The following is a 21,430-nucleotide window of genomic DNA, read 5'->3' on the forward strand; positions in this document are numbered from 1 at the left end:
AAGTGACTTGCCCAGGGTCACACAGCTGGGAAGTGTCTGAGGCCAGTTTTGAACCTAGAATCTCCCGTCTCTAGGCCTGGCTCTCGATCCATTGAGCTACCCAGCTGCCCCTCTCTGTCTCTTTCTGTCTGTCTCTCTAGCACACACCCCCCACTCCTGTTTCCTGATCTTTCACTTAATACCCCCCTAGATCAGTGCTTTCCTGTTCAGTGATGGGAAAAGGAGGAGATGTGAAACCTTTGTGTCATGGGCTCAGTTTCTTCTGCTCTGTGTTGTTTCTGCCAATTACAGTGTGAGCTCTTTGAGAGAAGTTCTGTCTGGATGTCTGTTTACATCTTCTTCATTTCGTTCAGTGTTTAGCACAGAGTAAATGCTTAGTTAATACCTTTTTGTTCATTCACTCACATTCTTTTTTAAAGCTTTACTGATGCTTTTTTGTTTGAATAATAATAATTCCTAGCTAATTCTTTCCTTTTCCTTTTTTTTTATGCCCTTACCTCCTCAGAATCACTACTAAGTATTAATTCCAAGGCAAAGTAGTAAGGGCTAGGCAAATGGGGTTAAGTGACTTGCCCAGGCTCACATAGCTAAGAAGTGTTTGAGACCAGATCTAGACCCAGGATTCCTTTCCTTTTAAAATCTCCCTTATAACAAACAAAACCCTATACCTGGAGTCCACCAATGTAGCAACCCCAGTTGATAAGTTATGCCACATTTAGTGGCCGTGATCCACCGTCTTTCTTTCCTTCTCAGGGACCAAGATGAATTATTACAATGAAATACTATTCAGCTGCCTTGGAGTGGCCCAACCTCATCTCCATTGTCTATGATGTTCCATTGGTTTAGCTTTTCACCAATTCTTTCAAGGCTTCTCATGCTGCTTCTGATTTCTTCTTATGGTGTGATAGCATCCCAAGATAGCTCTACACCCCAATGAGTTAAGCCATTCCTGGATTCATAGACACCAATTTTCTTTTCATTTTTTTACTATTATGAGAAGTGCTACTATAAGTATATTGGCACATACAGGGGGTATATACCCATGGCTGGGATTGTTGGGTCAAAGGCTATGAACAATTTATGATCACCTTTTTCATGTAATTAAAACTAGTTTAACCAAACAGCCTCACCAACAGTGTATTTTAGTCTCTCTTCTTGCTACCTTTCCTCCCGTAGAGTTCATTAAGGTCTACATTTGGATTTTTCATTAAAATGTCAACATTTAGCTAAAGGGAAGCATTGATCCAACTTGCAGTGGTAATCATTAATACTTTGTGACTTCATTTTCTTCATTCTCATGGTTTTAAGATAATAGATTTCCAATTAGAGGAGACCTTAGAGGCCATCTAAGCCAATCTCCTTAATGTACAGGTGATGAAACAGTCTGAGAGTGGTCCAGGGTCACGTAGATCTTGTGGGAGAATTAACATTCCATTCTCCCTTGCCATCTTTCCTTTTCAGGAGAATTCTACCTTTCCCTCTTTGGATTTAAAGTTAGACGACCAAGCTTTGAATTTTGGCTTCTTTCTTTATTCCCTGGGCAACCTCAGTCAAGTATAAACCTCAGTTTCTACATCTCTGAAATGGATGTGGTCTCTTTGGTCCATTCTAGCTTGAGATCTATGATCTGGAGCCTAACAGACATTTTGGGGGTAGGAAAACGTTTTTATGGATCATTTCTCTTTTAAACCTTTAAAAACCTCTTAAAAATGAAGCTTATGATTGTCATTCAGGATTGTAATTCACATTGCTTAGCCTTGGTTAAAGTCATTGAACAGTCTCAGATTACTGGATTCTACCCTCCATGACTGAAAGGCTATGATGGCATTTAGAGTGCTAAGTATAGGAGATAAAAGGGTGAGGAGAAAAGATCCAATCATTGAATTGTGAAGCATGCTGATTCAGTAGAAGGAACCCAGGTGCTATAGGCTGAGGAATAGGGTTCAAATTCCTCCTCTGATGCTTTCTACCTATGTGGATTTAGGCCAGTCACTTCTATTCTGTGTGACTCAGTTTCCTTCTCTATAAAATATGGCAGTTGGACTAGAAGTCCTCTGTGGTTGCTTATACCTGGAGGTCTATAATCCTAAACCCCATCTCTCAATTCCTTGAAAGCAAAACGTATGTTCTAGAGCAGGCGTTCTTAAGCTTTTTGTATTATGGATCACTTTGGTGTGTCTGCTGAAAGCTAGGTGGATCCTTTTTCAGAAAAAAAGGGTTTTTTTTTGGTTTTCTTTTAATTCACAATGGAAAGAAATGGTAGATTTCAGTGAAAAGAATGAAAATCAAGATCTGTGTAGTTTTCCTGTCAAAGTTCTCAGAGCCCCTGAAAGCTACCCTTGGCCCTCTGGGGCCTTGGTAAATGGTTCCGAACACTTTGGAGTTTCAAGGTAACGAGTGTCAAACTGGAGTGGAAAGGGTGCCTCCAATCTTATGGGGGGGGGAGGGAGGAACAATGTATGTAAAATGGCTTTTGTAGTTTTGTTTCTAAATTTTTATTTTAAATTCAAATTAAGCAGGCTTTCCACTAGGTCCCTCTTCAGCCTTCTCGTTGGTTTTAGAGAGAGCCGGGAGTCAGAACACCTGGGTTCTACTCATTTGAGTCTTTTCTTTCTCCCCAAAGGGCTTGCCAGCTCTTCAGCACAAGAACTAGATTCCCCAATGGGGCTCATACACATTCTGCATGTGGTCCAGCCATTAACTCTTTGCTTGTCCTATCCAAAGCTTTTCATCAACATGAACCAATGAGGCCTCTTCTTTCTCAAATGCTTCCCAACTCACAGAGGAATTCAGAGATTGCAGCTGTCCTGGCTTCTTCCTCTGCCCCCCCCTCCCCCGAAGAACATGAGAACAACTGGTTGTAGACGGATCTGGGTGGTGCAACCATCAGTCTGTGTATGTCAGGGGAGGGATCTGAACCCAGGTCTCCTTGTCTTCATTGTGCTATGCTTCTGAACCCTATGAAATATTGTGATTCTCTCATCCCATCTCATCTCCTATTTCTGCGCCTTTGTCCAGGCTGCACCCTAGAATACATTCCTCCTCTCTATCTTAAAAAAGGACAATCTTTACTATCTGTCTTACAATCAATACTAAGTATGAATTCTAAGGCAGAAAAAAATAGCAAGGGTGAGATGAATAAAGTTAAATGACTTGCCCAGGGTCACACAGCTAGGAAGTGTCTGAGGGTAGATTCGAACCCAGGACGTTATACCTCTAGCCCAGCTCTCAATCCCCTGAGCCTCTTGGCTGCCTCTTAGCTCTACTTGTTAGAATCCATAGCTGTAGTCAAGGCTCAACGCCTGTGCTCCCTGTTGTGATCTGCCTAGTGTCTGTGATTCTCTGCCTTGCCAAAGTCTGCTTTACTCACTCATCTGGGTGAAGGTTATCCCCATAAAGTGTAAACTCCTCGAGGGCAGGCACCATTTCTGCTTTGTCTCTGTGTTGTCCCCAGAGCCTTGAATGGTGCTTGGCATTTCCCGAATCTTTATCGACCTGGGTTAAGCCTCAGGACTCTCCTGACTGAGCTCTCCGGAGATGCCGTGGGAGGGCTGTCCGGTCCAGGGCGTAGCCGGAGGATCTGGAGCCATTCCTTCCGCCCAGACGCCTCGGGAGGGAGGGCTGTGCTTCGTGCCACCCCCCTCCACGCTCCACTTGTTTCCAAGGGCACTGACAGTGTGCTCGGCTGGAATGAGAAGTCCAAAACGGAGCCCAGGAAACATTGCGCTGACACATAGACGCCACTTTGACAGCTTTACGATAGCTCTCAAGGTGGGGGAATTAGCTCTGCCATCTGGCAATGGAGGCTCATATATAATCCTCCAAAGCCTGGGGCCGGCCAGTGAAGGGAAGCAAAGGATTTTGGGATAGACTGGGGAGAGCTCTGCCTTCCTTCATTTCTCTCTGGAACCTGCTTCCCATTGGTGGGTCCAGATAAGGAGCGGGTGCAGGGAGAGGCTGCAAACCAGAAAGCAGCTGGCCTTTCCACTTGCCCACGAGGGGAAGGCATCAAACATTCCTCCCCAGGGATGGACACTCGGAATTCCATCTCCGGGTTGAGGGACCTCAAAGGCCACACTTACACCATATCGGAAGCAGGTTAATCAGTGTCAAGGTAGAAGGACCTCAGAAACTTTCTAGTCCAGCTCTCTCATTTTAACAGATGAGGAAACTGAGATCACTCAGGTAGCATGTGGTAAGTCGAGGCAAGATGAATCTCCTCCGCCATTTCCCAGACGTGGAGTTTTTCCATCTAACTGGGGGAGGGAATCGGTTGGTTCCTGCCTTAGGTTAACTCTCCTGACTAAGAAGGCTTTGCTTCTCTTCAGCCCAAATCCGCCTCTCCTTTTGACCCCCTGGCCCGAGCTCGAATTTATGCGGCCAGCCAAAATGAATCTAATTTCTCTCTTCCATAGAGGTCATCATCCCCCTCCCTCCCGCCATCTTCTCTTCTCGAGTCTCAGCGTCCCTCGTTTCTTCAAGCATTCTCCAGGCCAGTCCAATGGGCTACTGCCCACCCCCTTTGCAGGACATTCCATCTTCTGCCCATGTGCTTTGGGACGAATGTTCCTCCATGTCTAGAGTTCCCTTCCTTCGATCTCACAGAATCCTTCAAAGCACACACACTTGGGCACCAGAAGAGGCTTTCCTGGTCTTCCCATTATTCATAGATTCTCTCTTTTGAAATTCCTTTCAACTTCTTTGTTTGCACTTGATGATCACGTTGTATCCCTCCAGTAGGATGTAAAGTCCTTGAGAACAGCAATCGTTTCCTCTTCCGTTCTGTATATCCAGTGCCCAGGGCCCTGCTTGGCCCATTGAAGGTGCTTAATGAATGTTGGCTGAATTCAATTCAGTTTCCTCAAATGACTGTCAAGGGGATCCTTTCGTCATCTTTGCTGCCCTCCTCTGGACACTCTACCTTATCCATGGCCTGTTAGTGCTCAGGAACCAGTGATGCTCATTGGCTTGGAGTTGGAAGAATTAAACCTTCTTCAGGGCAGTAGTTGCCCATTTCTGTTCTTGCTATATTGTCCCAATTTTTTTTGTGACTGAAAAACAACAACAATAACAATATCTCTTAGCTAGTCCTTTCAGGATCGAGGGCCAGAGTTGGTCCCAGCCTTGGAAGTTTCCACCAATTAATTAACCTAAACAAACAAACAAACAAACAAAACCCAACATTTTTTGGAGGAGGAACGGAGGAGGGGAGCTGTCCTGGACCAAGTTTGGCCCAAAATGCAAGGAAGAGGCTCAGACAATCTTGATACACTTGTCAGAGAGGAAGAGAGACAAGGTGAAAACATCATTCATCATCATTGTTATTGTTGCTCTTTTAAGCTTCCTGCTCACAAGTCAGACCTCTTCACTTCAAGCCTCCCACATCCTCCCTCCTACCCCCATGACACAAGGAACCCTGAGCAAGATCGCAGGGCACAAATGGTGAGGCCTGATCGTGGAGCCACTGGGAAGGTCTGGGCATGTGGTCAGGTTCTGTTACAAATCATCCAAGAAATGTCTCTTTAGCCTGCTACATGCTAGGCACTATGCTGGCACCAAGGACATCAAGACAAAAAGAGGGCATGCCCGCCCTCAAGCATTTTGGATCCTATGGGAGAGGAAATGTCACCTGCCACTAATATCTGAGTTACACCTAAGTATCTAAGTATCTAAATATCTACCTACCTAAATATCTATCTATCTATCTATCTATCTATCTATCTATCTATCTATCTATCATCTATCTATCTATCTATCTATCTACCTACCTAAATATCTATCTATCTATCTATCTATCTATCTATCTATCTATCTATCTATTTATCATCCATCCATCCATCTATCTATCTATCTATCATCCATCCATCCATCTATCTATCTATCTATCTATCTATCTATCTATCTATCATCTATCTATCTATCTATCTATCTATCATCTATCTATCTATCTATCTATCTATCTATCTATCATCTATCTATCTATCTATCTATCTATCTATCTATCTATCTATGTGTCTGTCTGCCTGCCTAGCTATCTATCTGTCTATCTATCTGTCCATCTATCTATTATCTATCTATCTGTCTGTCTGTCTGTCCATCCATCTGTCTATCTATCTATCTATCTATCTATCTATCTATCTATCTATCCATCTGTCTATCTATATATCCATCCATCTATCTATCTATCTATCATCTATCCATCTGTTTATCTATCTATCCACATCCATCCATCTATCCGTCCATCCATCCATCCATCCATCCATCCATCCATCTGTCTGTCTGTCCGTCTATCTATCTATGATCATCATCATTTGGGGGCCAGAGAGGAGGCGGCAGCAGCAGCAGGCACAGGGAGTCCTGGGGAATGACAGAATCACTGGCGACATCTTGGGACTCTCTTAATGTCTTCTCCCTGATTGGAGGTTTCACTTTCCTGTTCCTCATTTCCATTTTGTCCTGCTTTGGAGGCTCCTGAGGCTTCCCCCTCTGAAGACAGCTGTGAAGAAATAGAGGCTGTGGCTGACACTTCCATCTTCTCTGCCTCATCCCATCCATCTGACTCGTCTCGGACCTTCCTCTTGCCTCCAGTGCTGCTGGCCCACCCACACTTTTCCTCCCTCTCTGTATTTCAGACTTCTGAGCCCCCCTCTTTGGCCTTCCTTATCCCTGAAATCTGCTCTGACATGAGGTCGGTTCTCAAGCTGATGGGACCTTCGAGGCTGTCTGGTCTGATCTCCTTCCATTGACTGAGGTCTAGTCAGGCTAATTGACTCGACAAGGTCCAACAGGTGGTGAGGAACAAAGTGAGAATCTGACTCCCAGAACCCCTGAGCCGCTGCCCACTGGACCGCACAGCCTCAGGCCTTTGTTTCCTTTTCCTGTCACAGGCACAAATGGTCGACTCTGATTTTGGCTTTGGCAGGAGTGCTGGGCAGAGTTCAGCTTTGCAGCGAGGGGCCAGCTCAGAGGGAGAGGGAGAGGGCAGGGCTCCAGGTGCCAGTTCCAAGTCCTCCTTCCCCGTTGCCAGGGAGGCGCGGGAGATGCTAGTGGCTGGTGCTGATTTGTGTGGCTGAGTGCCCTCGGCAGAGGACCTCTCGTACCAGTTTTCTCCCCTCCTGTTTCTAGAGCTCTGATCAGCCCTCATTAGAACAGTGCAGGACATTTTGCTCCGAGCACGCAGCATCCCCAAAGCCAGGACTGAGTGCTTCTCTCTTAATGGCACGGCGCTCCCAGCTGGTTTCCCCAATTCCCTTTTGGCTCACGAGGTACGAATCAAAGCCGCCTCCCCTCCTGCTGGCACTGCCCTGCATGCCACGCCATGCCTCTGTGGGGCATCGAAATACACTGAAGCTCAATGTATGCCCTGCGAACACTCTTAATTGCGGGGCTGCTCACTTGTCTGCTTAAAAACCATTTCACCGACTGCCTTTCACTAGAATTGGTTTCCTGAGCAGTCCTGGATGGCTTAATTTACGCCTTTAAAGACCTGATTCTGAGAGGGGCTCCCTAGAAGGGCCACGACTCACAAGAGGGTCAGAACCCCGATGCCTGCTCTCTTCCCCCCAAATTCTAGAATTTCTCCATGCGGGGCCCTCCCACCTCTGGGCTGAAGAGAAGGGGGCGTCCTCTCCCTTCGCTTCCTCCCACTTCGGTGTCAGGGTCACCCGTGTTGATTTCTCGGCTCTGCTCATGTCATCTGGCATCGGAATTCTCTGTAGCCCTGATGGTCGGCCCTTCTCCCGGCCCAGTAGAGTTCCGCTGGACCCCCAGCCCAGCTTGTTCCTCCATCCTCTCACCGGCGGGCATTGACTCTGGTTCCAGGTCTTTGGCAGGTCCCTACTTCAACGGATTCTCTTGGCTGATGAAGCCCTGCAGGGTCCATGAGCATCCCTGGCCCAAACCCCGGCCGTCCATCCCAGGGATGACCCTCCACACAGGCTGGCCCTTTGCTTTATCCGGCCTGCCCTGGCCAGTGAGTCATTGCCAGGAAAAATGCTTGGAGCATAAACTCTTTCCCGTGGGGCAAAGTCCTGACTGCCGGCACGGGGTCGGCTCAGCCTCGTGATCCCCTCAGTTGTTTCAATTAAAGCCATGCGGGCAGAGGGAGGAAAACAGGAAGGAGAGTCCTGTCGGTCCTGAGGTCCAAGAGCCCAAAGCACTTCGGAAACACCATTGGCTCTGAGAAAGCAGGCCAGCTCAGTCCTCCCCCCAAAGGGGGAGAGGGAATGTTGGCACTAGGCCTGGCCCTTCGTTATCCCGAGAACTCCCAGTGAGGAAACTCCCTCTGTTCATTCCAATGGGTAATTCAGAGACTCAGAGATGCCCTCAGAGGGGCACCGAGAAGTGGAAGGACTTTCCTAGAACCAAGGTGTGTTGGGGCCCCAGAAACAGCACTGATCTCATTGCCACAGGATCTGGGTTCCAGTCATACTTCTGGCCATTCCTCACTTCAAGGCATGGGAGCACTGGGTTCAAATCCTGAGCCGGACATCCGTTAGCCGTACGACCTTGGCCAGAGACTTCATCCCTGCAGGACTCCATTTCCTCATCTGTAGCAGGAGGTGGCTGGGCTCGAAGGGGCCAGTCTGTTCTAGATCCATGATTCCATGATGATTCCATGGTTCCACGATGCCATAAAGGAGAGAAAGAGAGAGAAAGCAACAAAGAAACAAAGAAGGAAGAAAAAAGAAATAGAGAGAATAATGGAGAGAAAGAGAAAGATACAAAGAAACAAAGGAAGAAGGAAGGAAGGGAAGAAGGAAGGGAGGGAGGGCATGAGTATTTATTAAGCACTTAGTGTGTGTCAAATACTGTGCCAGCTGCTTTACAAATTACCTCATTCAATCCACATTAACATCCTGGGAGATGCTGTTATTATCCCCATTTTACAAATAAGGAAACTGAGGGAGTCAGAGGTTGTGACTTGCCCAGTTTCATAGAGCTCATGTCTGAGCCTGGATTTGAACTAGGGTCTTCCTGACCTTGCCAAGGCCAGCACATTCCCTGTCCACAACGCCCCCTAGCTTTCTCTGTTCGTCATGGGCAGCTGTCAGCCCCTCACTTAAGATAAGGGTTGCCTCTTGGAGTAGGAAGGGGATGATTTTAGGGCAGATCCTCGGGAGGAGGAATTGCCTTGGATTTCTGCTTCTCCCCTCTTACAGCCCTCCATGCTTGCCCTCACATCTGGAGGGCCTGGAACCTTTCCTTAATCATTTCCCCATAACTGGTGCCTTTTTGTAGTTTTCTGCCTCATGCTTCATGCATTCACAGATGCTCTCCGGAGGCGTCCACAGTCAGCATTCAGGAATCACTTATTAAGCACCTACTACGTGCCAGGCGCTGGTGGGACAATCCAAGAGAGGCCATCTCTGCCTCCGAGCTTCCAATCCGATGTGGAAAGACCATGGACAGAAGGAAGCTGAAAAGGGTTTGGGGGAGGAAGAAGGGGGTGGATAGGCATGATGAACCCGTCAGGGAATGAAGTAGAGCAGTCAGGGGAGAAGCGCAGGGATGTCTAGGCTGAGCTCTCCCCTTAATGGGAGCCCCATCCTCCAATGAGAGGGGCAGAGGGTGCTGGAGCCCCAGGGCAGATGAGGTCTTACAGACATCACCTCTCTTTTGCCCGAGGGGTCCGGGACACAGAAGAGGTTGAGCCCCCACTCTAGGCCCTTCCCCATTCCATCCATGCCTGGACGTCGCCCATCCTGTCCCTTGCTCTCCCTCCAGGACTGACATATCTTCCAGTACATCCTCTTCCTGGACGGTACTGTTTCTTTACTGTCATTTCTCAGTTGCTGCAGCTCACTTTTAAAAATGAATTATGGGGGCAGCTGGGTAGCTCAGTGGATTGAGTCAGGCCTAGAGACGGGAGGTCCTAGGTTCAAATCTGGCCTCAGACACTTCCCAGCTGGGTGACCCTGGGCAAGTCACTTGACCCCCATTGCCCACTCTTACCTCTTCCACCTAGGAGCCAACACACAGAAGTTAAGGGTTTAAAAAAAATGAATTATGCTGGGGGCAGCTGGGTGACCCAGTGGATAGAGAACCAGATTTAGACAGGAGGTCCCAGGTTCATATCTGACCTCAGACATTTCCTAGCTGTGTGACCCTGGGTAAGTCATTTAACTCCCATTGCCTAACCCTTACTGCTCTTCTGCCTTGCGACCAATGGACAGTACCGAGTCTAAAATGGAAGGAAGGGTTGTTCCTTTTTAACGCATTCTACAAATGCACTTTATCTTTGCATTGCAGTGATTTCTGGAAGAGAATTTTGTGTCCCCTTTTCTCCCCTCCAGGCGGAGGCCTCCTTTGTTACAAAAGAAAACAATTAGGCCACAACAGAGCCAGCCATTGACCAAGTATAAGCACTGATAAGTGCTTCGGGTGAAAGAAAACTCCAAACCTTCCTTCCTTTAAGGAGCTCCCCATCCAGGAAAGGAGAAACCGGGCAGACCACTGGACACCAGCAAGGTGTAGACTGGGCCGGCTGGAACCAGTCAAAGAGGGAAAGCTCTAGCCTTAAGGGAAAGGGAAAGTCTTTGGGGGAGGGGGGGAAGCCAGCTTTTCACTGGGCCTCAAAGGAGGCCAAGGGGGCCAGGAGAGGGAGAGAAAGAGAAGCCTGAGCCAGGAAGCAGCCAGCCAGCTGCAGAGTCGGGAGAGGGACAGCCAAGAGGCTCATGTCCTTGTCACTCGGCTCCCATAATTCCAAGTGAAAATATAGAAGGGTTGGGACCATCGCTCACCGCAGCAGCGGTCCGTTAGGGGTCCGACTTCCCGCGTCCCTGACCGCCTTATTGGTCCCCTGGATCAGTTTGCAGGGGAAACCTCCAGCTCGTCTTAATGGGCATTTCTAATTGTGGCAGAAACCAAGCTAGCCTTGTGTTTTGGCCCAGCTGTCCGAAGCCGGTTTCCCAAGTCCCTTCTCCTTGGATGGAGAGTCTGACCTTCCCCACTCACACACGGTAGAGTCATTGGGAAAGGAGAGACGAAATTCCACCCACGGCGTGCGCGCAGGGCTCTCGGGTGGCTCTGAAGAAGGATTGAGCCAGGAGATCCGCCTTAAACATCAGGGCGCACAGCCTGGGACTCCTTGGAACTTCCCCTCTTTTGGTCTGGTCAGTGGTAAGCCGAAGGACCCCCTCACAGGTTTTAGAGGCAAAAAGGCGTCCCCCCCCTCCACACGGCGACCCCATCCGCTCTCTCTAACGCCCGAGCCGTGCCCTGGCCCAGCTTTGGGGGAAATCGGTATACTCTGGTGAAACGTTCCGTGGCCGCCTCCACCAATGGGCAGACACCATCAGGTTCTTAAACGTAGAAAATCAAAGGCTGTCTCGATCCGAGGCTGTATCCTTCAGCTGTAAACTCTTTAACTGAGTCCAGAAGAGAATCGTGTAACTGGCTGCCCCGACGAGCTGGCCACGCCCTGGGGACCTCCGACACTGAGAGAAAATTCTGGATGGGGATGATGGAAGGGCGGGCCAGTGGACTAGCCCAGTGGTGAAGGGTCGCTAGGCTTAGAGAGAATCCCTCTGGGAAGGGACAATGAGAGTCTCTCTCACTTTCTTTCCTTCCCCTTCTCCATTGACCACTCACCAGGGAGAAGAGCCCCGCTGGAGACAAAGCATCCGCTGGGAAGGACAGAGAGATTCCCAGAGGACAAACGTGGATGAGCCCGACCCAGACCGATACAGAAGAAGCTGGAGGAGGAATCGGCTTCAGAGGGTTTCCTTCGTGCCAGAGAGACACGCAGGCTATGGACTGTGCCAAGGCGTCTGCCCTCCGAGGCCAGCCCAGAGCTACCCGGGCTGGGAGCTGCCCGGAGACTCTCCAAAGGAGAGAAGGACATCCAGTAGCCCGGAGCTGTGAGGCGCCCTTTGTCAGCTGGACTCTCTACCTCAGTGCCTTGGTGCTCAGAGCCCGCCCTCCCCCAGGGCACCGTGTGTGCCAGGGCAAAGAGAGGGCTGCCTTTGTACCTGCTGGCAGTACCTTCTCAGTTAGCGTGTTTTCAAAAAGCTAATTATATCTGTGACTGACTGATTGATGGAGGCTGTGAGTGTGGAAACCCCTACAGTCAGGACAAGGCTGCTCGTGGAATCCTGAAAGTGGGGGTACCTTTGGGCCCCCCCATCCACCAATGTGGAGAGAAACTGGGGAAGCCGTTCCAGAGCGGGTGCTAAATAACACAGCTGAGATAGCGATGCATGCTTGTTGACCGGCTCTCTTTTTATTGTCTTTCCTGTGGAGAATGCCATCACCCACCATGAACACAAATATTTCAACCTAGAAAGAAGAAGGAGAAAGAGTTTAGAAATGACTGAATTTCTATTGCGTACAGTTTATTTTTCAAGAAGCAAACGGATGGGCTGCTTCGAGCAGAGATCTGAGCCGCAGTGCGCCAGGCTGCTGAGGCGGCATCCAGGAGGAGGGTGGAGAGGCAACTGGCTCAGGGTGGAAACAAAGTCAGTGAGTGCTGCCTCGTGGGATCAGGCTGATGAGTGAGCCCTGCTCTTCCGCTCTGGGTGAGCGGGGAGACCCAGTGTTCATGCATGTGCACCGAGACACCCACACACATATGCACACATGTATGTAAATACAATACACGTAGGCATGTGTACAAACATATTTATGCATGTATATAAACACAAATACATGTATGTGTATACACATATTAGAAATGAAGTCTATACATGTACACACACATATTTAACAAGATGTAATAAAACGGCTCTGTTTGTATCACCTTTTGTTCTCTACATTAAAACAACCATTGATGCTTTTGCGTGTGTGTGTGTGTGTGTGTGTGTGTGTGTGTGTGTGTCTGCTTTCACTGTTCCTCTGAAATCCATTTGTTCCAAGCCATTGATCATTTGTGAATTGGGGAATGGCTCTTGGGGTCCTTCCTACATTTGTGTCAATTCTCTCGGTAGCTTAGAGCTCAGATCTTTACTAATGATACTCGAAGCGGAATTTTCTCCCTCTTGTTTTTCTCTTATTGTGCAAACCCTTCATTTTGTGTGCACAGAAGGATCTATTTGGCCTTTTCTGATCTCTTCTGTCCTTTTTTCAGTAAAGGATTCTCCCAGGCAAGGTGGTAAAAGGTGTCTTCTTCTAGTTTTTCATTTTTTAAATGATTATATTCAGGTGGTATGTCCATTGAGAGCTTCATTGTGGCATAAAGTATCCAGCTTGGTCTAGATCTAATATCTCCTAAGGTTCTCCCAGGAGTCCTTGGTCTTAGAGCTAAAAGAGCCCTCAGAGGCTTCTCGTCCAAACTGCTCAGTTTGTAGGTGAGGAGGGGACCCTGAGGCTTCTAAAGGTCCAATGATCTGACCAAATCCCACAGGGGATAATCATTAAAGACTGGTTTAAACTGGTTTAAACAGGACTAACGTTCAGTGCCCATTCCCCTATACCATGCTGCCTTCTTTTGTGCCAAAAAGCCAGGCCTTCTCTCAGAGACCCATCATGGGTTTATCCAACCTTGAGTTTCTTTCCTCCCTTATCTGATCTCTTCCATAGTTCTGCTCTGTGTGTGTGTGTGTGTGTGTGTGTGTGTGTGCTTTTTTTTTTTTTTTTTTCTGAGTGGTACCAAATGGTTTTTATGAGTAATGCTTCAGCGCTGGGAGTCTGGTGTTGAGATTGCCTTCTTATCTGTACTTTTCCTCATTACTTCCCTTGACATTCTCGATCTGTCTGCAGCCTCTTTACACCCAGCTTCATTTTGTCTTCTCTTGGGTTGTCTGCAACTCTCCTTTTCCTGACATCATCCTGAATCATCACCACCAGAACACCGGTATTAGAAGGATGGGCCATGGCGGCCGGAATCGCTGTGGAGCGCTGAAGACACTGGGGAATTTCCCATAGGCCATCCAGCTGTCTCTTCTATTCCATTCCGTGCCTCACTCATTATCCACCTACAACGCCTGGCCAAGATGGAATACGGAGGGGCTAGCTGTGTACTGTAGAATTAGATCTGAACTGTTTGTCTCCAGAAGGAAGGATGAGGACGGATGACTGGAGGCTATAAACAGCCTTGATGGGAAGATGATCTTCCTGACAATTCAAATGATCTCAGGGCCAGGATGGGAGGGAGGAAGTTTCCCCATCCTGGAGATCCTTCCAGCAAAGGCTGGGTGATGGCTTGTTGGGTATATTGTGATGGGGGTTCATTTCTATGTATATGTTGGCTGGATGGACCCTTCCAATTCTGTGATTCTCTAATTCTATGGAACTCAGGGAGCCGCTGTCCAACTGCATAGCATGGTCTCTGTGTGTTATCCAACCACTTGTATTGTTCTGTGCAGATTTCTAGACTCACCTCTTTCGAAGGAATGACCACGGATCTAAGAGAGAAGGCGCTAGCACTTGCTAGATGCTAACCCAAGATCTCCAAGGTTCAGGATACAAAACAGCTAATGGGATCCCAGTAGCACTTGGCAGTTCCCAACAACCAACTCCTCCAGCTCATGCTGCATTCCACAGAGAATGTCCATGTCTCCCAGCAAAGATCTTGTCTCCTGCTGCCTGTGCATTGCTATATATATATATATATATATATATATATATATATATATATATCTTTCTACCCATCTTAATATTTGCCTATAACAGATGCTGATCATTAGAAGACCAATAAACAGACTCTTCTAGCATATGGGCATGAAAAACCTTGAATGATAACTGAATTTCCCATGATTCTTGTCACTCAGGTATAAGAGGGCACCAACACTATTTTTTTTATTATGTTTCTCCAAGGAGAAGCTTTGAGCCATGCTTCCATTTGGCCCCATTTTTAACCTCCTGGTTTCATTTGCAATATGACTATCAATACACATGTGGTTTGGTTCCCTCAATGGCATATCATTGTGTCCCCCATCACACAATGGTTTCACATGGAGAGAACAGGTAAAAGTCTTTTTGTAGATTCATTAATGGTGATCTCATTATCCTCTGCTGCTGTTGCTGTAGAAGTAGAACAGGGACCCACAAGACACAGAGCCATCTTAATATGGTCATCACTTTCTTGTGTCTCCAAGACCAAAATGGCATCATCTAAGGCTAATGAGCCATCATCCTTCCTTAAGTCAGAGGTCACACTTTCCAAATGGCATTGTACTCACATACTCTGAGTTGCCCAAATCAGTCAGAGGTTGGATTCTTCTGCCTTGGCCTTGGAGAACCCATAGTCATATGCAATGCAATAATGAAGCATCAGGGGGAGCCTTTGTGGAAGCACTCAGTGGGTAATCAGTCTATGGAACCTCTTGCCCTAACAGGTGTTAGAGGTCTGTGAACACATTTTTATCAATTAATCAATTCCTAAGTACCTACCAAGTGCTTGAGATTGTCCTGGGCACTAAAGACAAAAATGAAACAATGCCCACCTCCAAGAAATTCCATTCTAGTAGGGGCATCAACATTTGGGACAAGAGGACCTTAGTTTGAATCCTTTCTCTGCCTCTTACTAACTGTAGGACTTTGGACAAGTCATTTCATGGCTGTGCCTCAGTTTCTTCATCTGCTTAATAAAGGGGTTGGAGTAGATGGCTTCTAAGGTCCTTCCAATTCAGAGAAGAACAAGGGGAAAAGCAGCCATTATGGCAGGGAAGGGCCAAGGGTCTGGGGCCAACCTTTTGATGATCCTTTTTCAATACCTACTTTGACCTCCATATTCTACAAACCCTTCCTCTTTCCCAGCTGGAGACTCCATTCTGACTTAATGTCAAAAAGAGGAGAGGAAAACGTGTTCCTGCATTGAATGCATTTCAGTAGAAACACATTCCAACCTTACATCACATTCAGAGACATACACGTGGAGAAGTGACCTATGTGGCTCTGCTTTCATTAGTCAATGAGAGTGGCTGTCCTTCCGCTAGAGATACTCATGGTATTGTGGGAAAGGCACTGGATTTGGAGTCCAGAGAAGGAGGTTCAAATTCTGGCTGCTGACACTTCCTAGCAAAGGAACTCTTGACAAGTCACCTAATACCAACAATTGATACCATTTGCAAAGCACATTATTACAGACATTATTTCACTTGAGTCTCACAGTACCTCTGAGGTAGGTACTGTGGGCATTGTTATTCCTATTTTACAGATGAGAAAATTTAGGTTTTGAGAACTTAAGTGATTTTCCCACAATCCCCAGAGATGGCATCCAAAGCCAGGTTGGAGTCACTTCAAGTCTACCAGTTGATTTACCATTCTGTCTTTCCCAGCTCTTCAGGCTTTTGTTCTTCCATCTGAAAAATGGGACAGCAGTGCTTGTAAGTCAATCTTTCTGTGCTGTTATTTTTAAAAACCACTTTGGAATGGTGGAAGGGCCATAGAAATGGCTTATCCATTTATTCAGCCAGGCTTTATAAAGAGTCTGTTGTTTATATTCATCAACATGGCAGAGTTGAGATAGATAGAAAGCTGGGCTCAGACCCTGGAAGAACTGGGCTCTGGTCTCCCCTCCAACATGGACTGACTTCAAGATACCCAGCCTCTTTCAGTGGTTTCTAAGACCATCCGGGGCAGAGAGGAGAATCTGAGAGTTCCCTAGATCAATGAACCAGAAGCCCAGGCCCTGTCCAAATTGTCTATAATTGTGACTGGGCCCTCGGAAAAGATGCGGAGTTCTGCAGATGGAAAATCATTAAGTGTTAAGGACTTAGGAGGGGAAAAGCCCCCTCAAAAAGCTGAGCACCAGCAACCTGAGCCCCCCAGAAAACCCTTCTCGTCCACTGAGACGGCCCTTTCAGACAAAAGCCACATAGCTGGCCTGCCTGGAAGGTGAGTCTGATTCCTGTTAATGAGCTGAAGCAACTGGAAACTCCCCACAAACTCTGCATCTTTCTGTGTGCAAAATGCCAGCGCCAATGCAGAGTGATGGATCGGGGTGGCTGCTCAAGTTCAGGTGGTTTCCAAGAGTGCAGAGCAGAGAGCTCAGCTGTGGGCAGCCTGGAGCTCTTCCCCAAGAGGCAGGTGTCTCTCACCCATGGGTCCCTCACCCATCTGGCTCCAGGGCTCACACTGTGATGGTGCCCCAGCATTAATAGACACACTCCTGGATGCCCTATAGCCAAGGCAGATCAATGATACTTATACAGAGAAAAAAAAGAGAAAAGCTAACTAATCCCAGGATGGATGAGTTGTTCCCCTTGGATGTTGTTAGTAACTGTGCCTAGAGGTGGAAGGGAGGTCAGGCTGGTCAAGCCTCACACCCACCCATGGGATGTCCTCCAGAAAATGGGGGATCTGACCTAAGTGGCCCAGAGGTTCCTTCCAAACCCACCCATCTAGCACATGGCAGAGCATCAGGCTCTGGAGAAGGTAGGAAGACAGCGTGGGCACAGTGGAAAGAAACGTGAGCTGTTGAGTCAGATGCCCTCAGTTTACATCCTGCCTCTCATTATTTGGGTGATCTTGTACTACTGACAATTTATACCTATAAAACCCAACTTCTTATCTCAAAGAAGGACTATACTTAGACTTAGGGTCAGGGTCAGGAACTTAGCGGTCTAATCCATCCCCTTCATTTTGATGAGTAAACTGAAGTTCAGGGATTTCCGTAAGGTCACCGAGATAAGGAGCATCAGATGAATCATGGGAACCATTAACTAGTTGTATGACCCTGAGCAAATCACTTAGCCTTATTAGGTCTCAGGTTCCTAATCTGTAAAACAAAAAGTTTGAACTAGATGGCCTAAGTCTTTTCTAGGTCAAGATCTAGGATCCTTCTTTGAGGAGAAGAAGAAACAAACCGATTCTCATAGGTGTCTATTTCCAGTGGGATCATTAGCTGGATGAATGAATTAAAGCGAATTCTTAAAAGCTTATGATGCACAAACTATGTATGGGACCATGGTCCAAGCCTCTATTTTAATAGAGGAAGAAATAAAAGATCAGAGAGGGTATGTGAGTGCTGGATTTGAAGTCAAAGGGCTTCAGTTCAAATTCAAACTCACCTTTGTGATCTTGGGAGAGTTACATGAGTTCTCTAGACCTCATTTTCTTCATCTATAAAAAAAAAGAGATAATAATGACTTCCAAGATCCCACATCTAGTAAATGGCAGAGCAGGGACTCAAACCCATCTGGATGCTCATTGCTATGGCCACCATACCATGCATTGAAATCAATCCAATAAACACTTAATAAGCATATGTAGCAGGTCCACGGTTCTGTGCTGGGGATACAAAGACAAAAGGAAAATGGTGCCCATACTCAAAGCCTTTCAGTTCTATTCATCTCTGAAAATGATCTTCTGGCTTACTGCCTTTATGTGTTTGTTTTTGAGAGTCAGTGTCATAGAGTAGAAAGAGCAGGCCTTGGGGTGAGGAAGACTTGGGTTCAAGTTCTTCCTTGGGCATATGTTGGCACTGTGACTCTGAGCAAACCAATTCACCTCTTATTTCCTGGGGAACTCCTCTAAGATGATAAACTGCAGGGAAGTTCTAGGTCAGCGTTGGAAGAGGGAGTTTGCTCATTGGGACCTCCTACACTCAGGAAATCACAGGTTCAGACCCTTCACTATCTCCCAGGTCCCCATCAGTGTTTCCCTGTATATTTGACATCACATAATCCATTCAAACTGCTTTGGTGTAATTGTGTCTTTGTTGTCATCCTCTAGGGGGTGGTTAAACCATCGCAGGGGCTGTTTGTGCCCATTTGCTTAAATGCTTTAAGGAAATAAGTGAAAAGTGAGCTACCTCCAGATGTGTAAAGAAATGCTATGTGAGAGGAGAATCTGATTGGCTCCATTTGGTCCCAAAGACAGAATCAGGAACAATTCAAATTCCAATTTGATGGCAGGTGGAAATTCACCCACAATTAGAGGAATCCCAAAGTGGAAAGGGCTGCTTTGAGAGGTGGTAGCACCCTGATCCTTGTACAGCTGTAGGCAGAATCTCCTTGCTAGTGTGTAAAGGGAATTTTGGTGATGTTCTCTTATATGTAAGAGGGCTTCCACAACTTCTCTTTGGCCTCAGAGGGCAGGATTAGTTCTAAAGTGGTAGGTTAAGGCTGGATGTCAGGAAAAGCTTCCCAACTCTTCAGTCTGCCCCCAAGTGGAATGGGCTGCTTCTGGAAGTGGAGGATCTACCCCCTTGGAGGTTTTTAAGTGGAGGTGGAATGACCACTTCCAGAGGTCAGAGAGGGCATTCTTTTTCAGTCATGATTTGGTCTAGTTGGCCTCTGAGGGCCCCTCAACCTTCTGTGCAACAATTCTGATTCACATCCTGGGAAAAGTTCACTGTCAGAAAGCTCGGGGTGTCGAGCCCTGTCTAGGGATATAACCACATTGAGGTGTTTTGGAGGACAGCTTGAGTTTCTCCATTGATGCCCATGTTGTCTCCCGTGGCTAGACCTTCCACTCTTCGAGGACAAGTGCGATTTCCTTTTTCTCTTTGTTTCCCCAGTGTCTAAGGAAGGCTTAATGAGTGGTTTCTGGATGCTCAGGATGCAGCTGGGTGGCCTTTTCTCCCTTGCTCCCCCAAGCACCCTACCCCGATCTCAATGTTACTTATACTTTCATCTCCTGTAAATATTTTAGGGGCTCTTTCACTGAGTTTCATTTATGCCCCAATGTCTCTGGGATCCAGGCCAGTTCCTGGCACAGCAGATGTGTTTGAAAAGCTTATCCTTGTGTAAAATTGGGTCATTGGTTTCAGCCAATGGAAATAGACATTTCATATTCAATGGATCCATGGCAGAGAACCCGATAGGCTCATTAATCAGGACTTAGCTATAGTAAATGCTGGATAAACTGAACTGAATTGAATCCTACATAGGATAAGATGTGTAGACATCCTTCCCTTTCATAGGAGAAGGTGGTAGATTCTAGGTGGGCTTATGGCATATATTTAATGTGGTCTGGATGATGTTGGGGCTCACGGAGCACTTTCCCCTCTTTCTGATCTGTCAGGAGAAGAGGCTCCCTGCAGGAAAGAGTTGGAGAGGGGGATATTCAGAAGGGAAAGTGGTAGACAAGCAGAGGCATCAATGCAATGGGTTTTCAAAAACAATCACATTCATAAACCCCCTGCCGGCAAAGAGGAGGAGGTTCTGAGTGATGTGTGGTGGGGTGGAAAGAGCTGGAGGCTGGGGAGGAGGGCAGTCATGGGACCTTGGCTCCAGTCCCGGCTCTGCTGCTTAGGACCAGCCCTTTCTCTTCTTTCCATCTTCTGTTCAGCTTTGGAGGCTCTTCACAAACCTCCACCTAGTTTTCTAGCCTTGTTCTTCGTCTCTCCCCTTCTGTGGTCTGTGGCCCAGCCAAACTAGCCTTCTTATATTGAGACAATGCTCCATCTCTCCTCTCTGTGCTGTTGTACTGGTAGTCCCCCATGCCAGGAGTACCCTCCCTCCTCTTCTCTAACTTAGGATCCTGTGTTTCTTTCAAGGCTCAGCTCAGCTGCCTTTCCACATGAAGTCTTTCCTGATCCTCCTCCTGACTGTTAGCCTCCAATCCCCAATTACCTTTTGTGCATATGTACACATGGAATAATAAATCCCTTAGAACATATTTCTGTACATATATGTAATGATACACAGAATATAGGGATACGTTATTATATAGAATTATAAAATCTAATCAAATTATTATATACATGAAGTTGCCATGATGCCATCGTGCCAAGGTCTTTCCTTGCACCTCTAGGGGTAGGCACCAAGAACTGTTCCAGGGCAGAAGTAAGAGGGTGATTCCAAGGTTAGAGCCTTTTCAAGGTTCATTGAGAGGCTGGACTCCTGGCTTTTCTGAAGCAACCTTGATGCAACCTCCCCACCCCTTCAGCTGTTACAGGATGGAACCAAGAGACCACCCAGGTTTACCCCATCATCTCAAAGTAATAAACCTTTGAGCATTGAGACCTGCCCAGCTCAGACTCAGTTGAACCTTGAGTTGATGCCATATAAGCTCCTGAAAGTGTTGATCTGAGACTCAATGGAGGACATGATGGACCTACTCAAGTAGGTAGAGGTCTCTCTCTTGAAAGAAGAATCAGACTTACTCCATATGTCTCCAGATGACAGAATCAGGACAATGGGTTCAAGTTGGAAAGAAGCCGATGGAGGCTTGGAATTGGGCAAGTCTTCCAGAATTTATAGCCCTGTCCAGGAGTCTGATGGGTGGCCCCAGGAGCCAGCAGGCTCCCCTTCATCTCTGGTCATTATGGGAAGGCTGGATAACCACTTGTTGGATATGTCATAGGGGAAATTCTTCAGGAGGGCGAGCTGTCCTAGATGTCCTCCCAACGGCGTAGTGCCATAAATTTGCATTAGCCAGGAGACTTGGGTTCAATCCCAGCTCTGACATCAACCGTCTGACCTGGCAAAGGTACTAGTTTCATCCATAAAATTTGGCTAGCAATACTTGAATTCCCTTCCTCACGGTGTTCTTTTGTGAAAAAAGGATCATAGGAGCCCAGATGGAGGGGTCAAAGGAGCCT

At 47.1% G+C, this 21,430-nt stretch overlaps 1 protein-coding gene across 2 annotated transcripts in view; it reads left to right on the forward strand.

The window, feature by feature from the left end:
• Positions 1 to 21,430, forward strand: part of PTGER3 (prostaglandin E receptor 3) — a 61,620-nt gene that overhangs the window by 18,155 nt on the left and 22,035 nt on the right. The window contains exon 2 of one of the 2 annotated variants that reach the window (XM_044676845.1): positions 11,596 to 12,719. The exons of the other annotated variant lie outside the window; for it this stretch is intronic. Coding sequence (XP_044532780.1) covers positions 11,596 to 11,865 — 270 coding nt within the window. The 3' untranslated portion in view covers positions 11,866 to 12,719. Of the gene's footprint in view, positions 1 to 11,595; positions 12,720 to 21,430 lie in introns of those variants that run through there. 2 annotated transcript variants of the gene reach the window in all.

The sequence above is a fragment of the Gracilinanus agilis genome, chromosome 4 (assembly GCF_016433145.1).
Source record: "Gracilinanus agilis isolate LMUSP501 chromosome 4, AgileGrace, whole genome shotgun sequence".
Lineage (NCBI taxonomy): Eukaryota > Metazoa > Chordata > Mammalia > Didelphimorphia > Didelphidae > Gracilinanus > Gracilinanus agilis.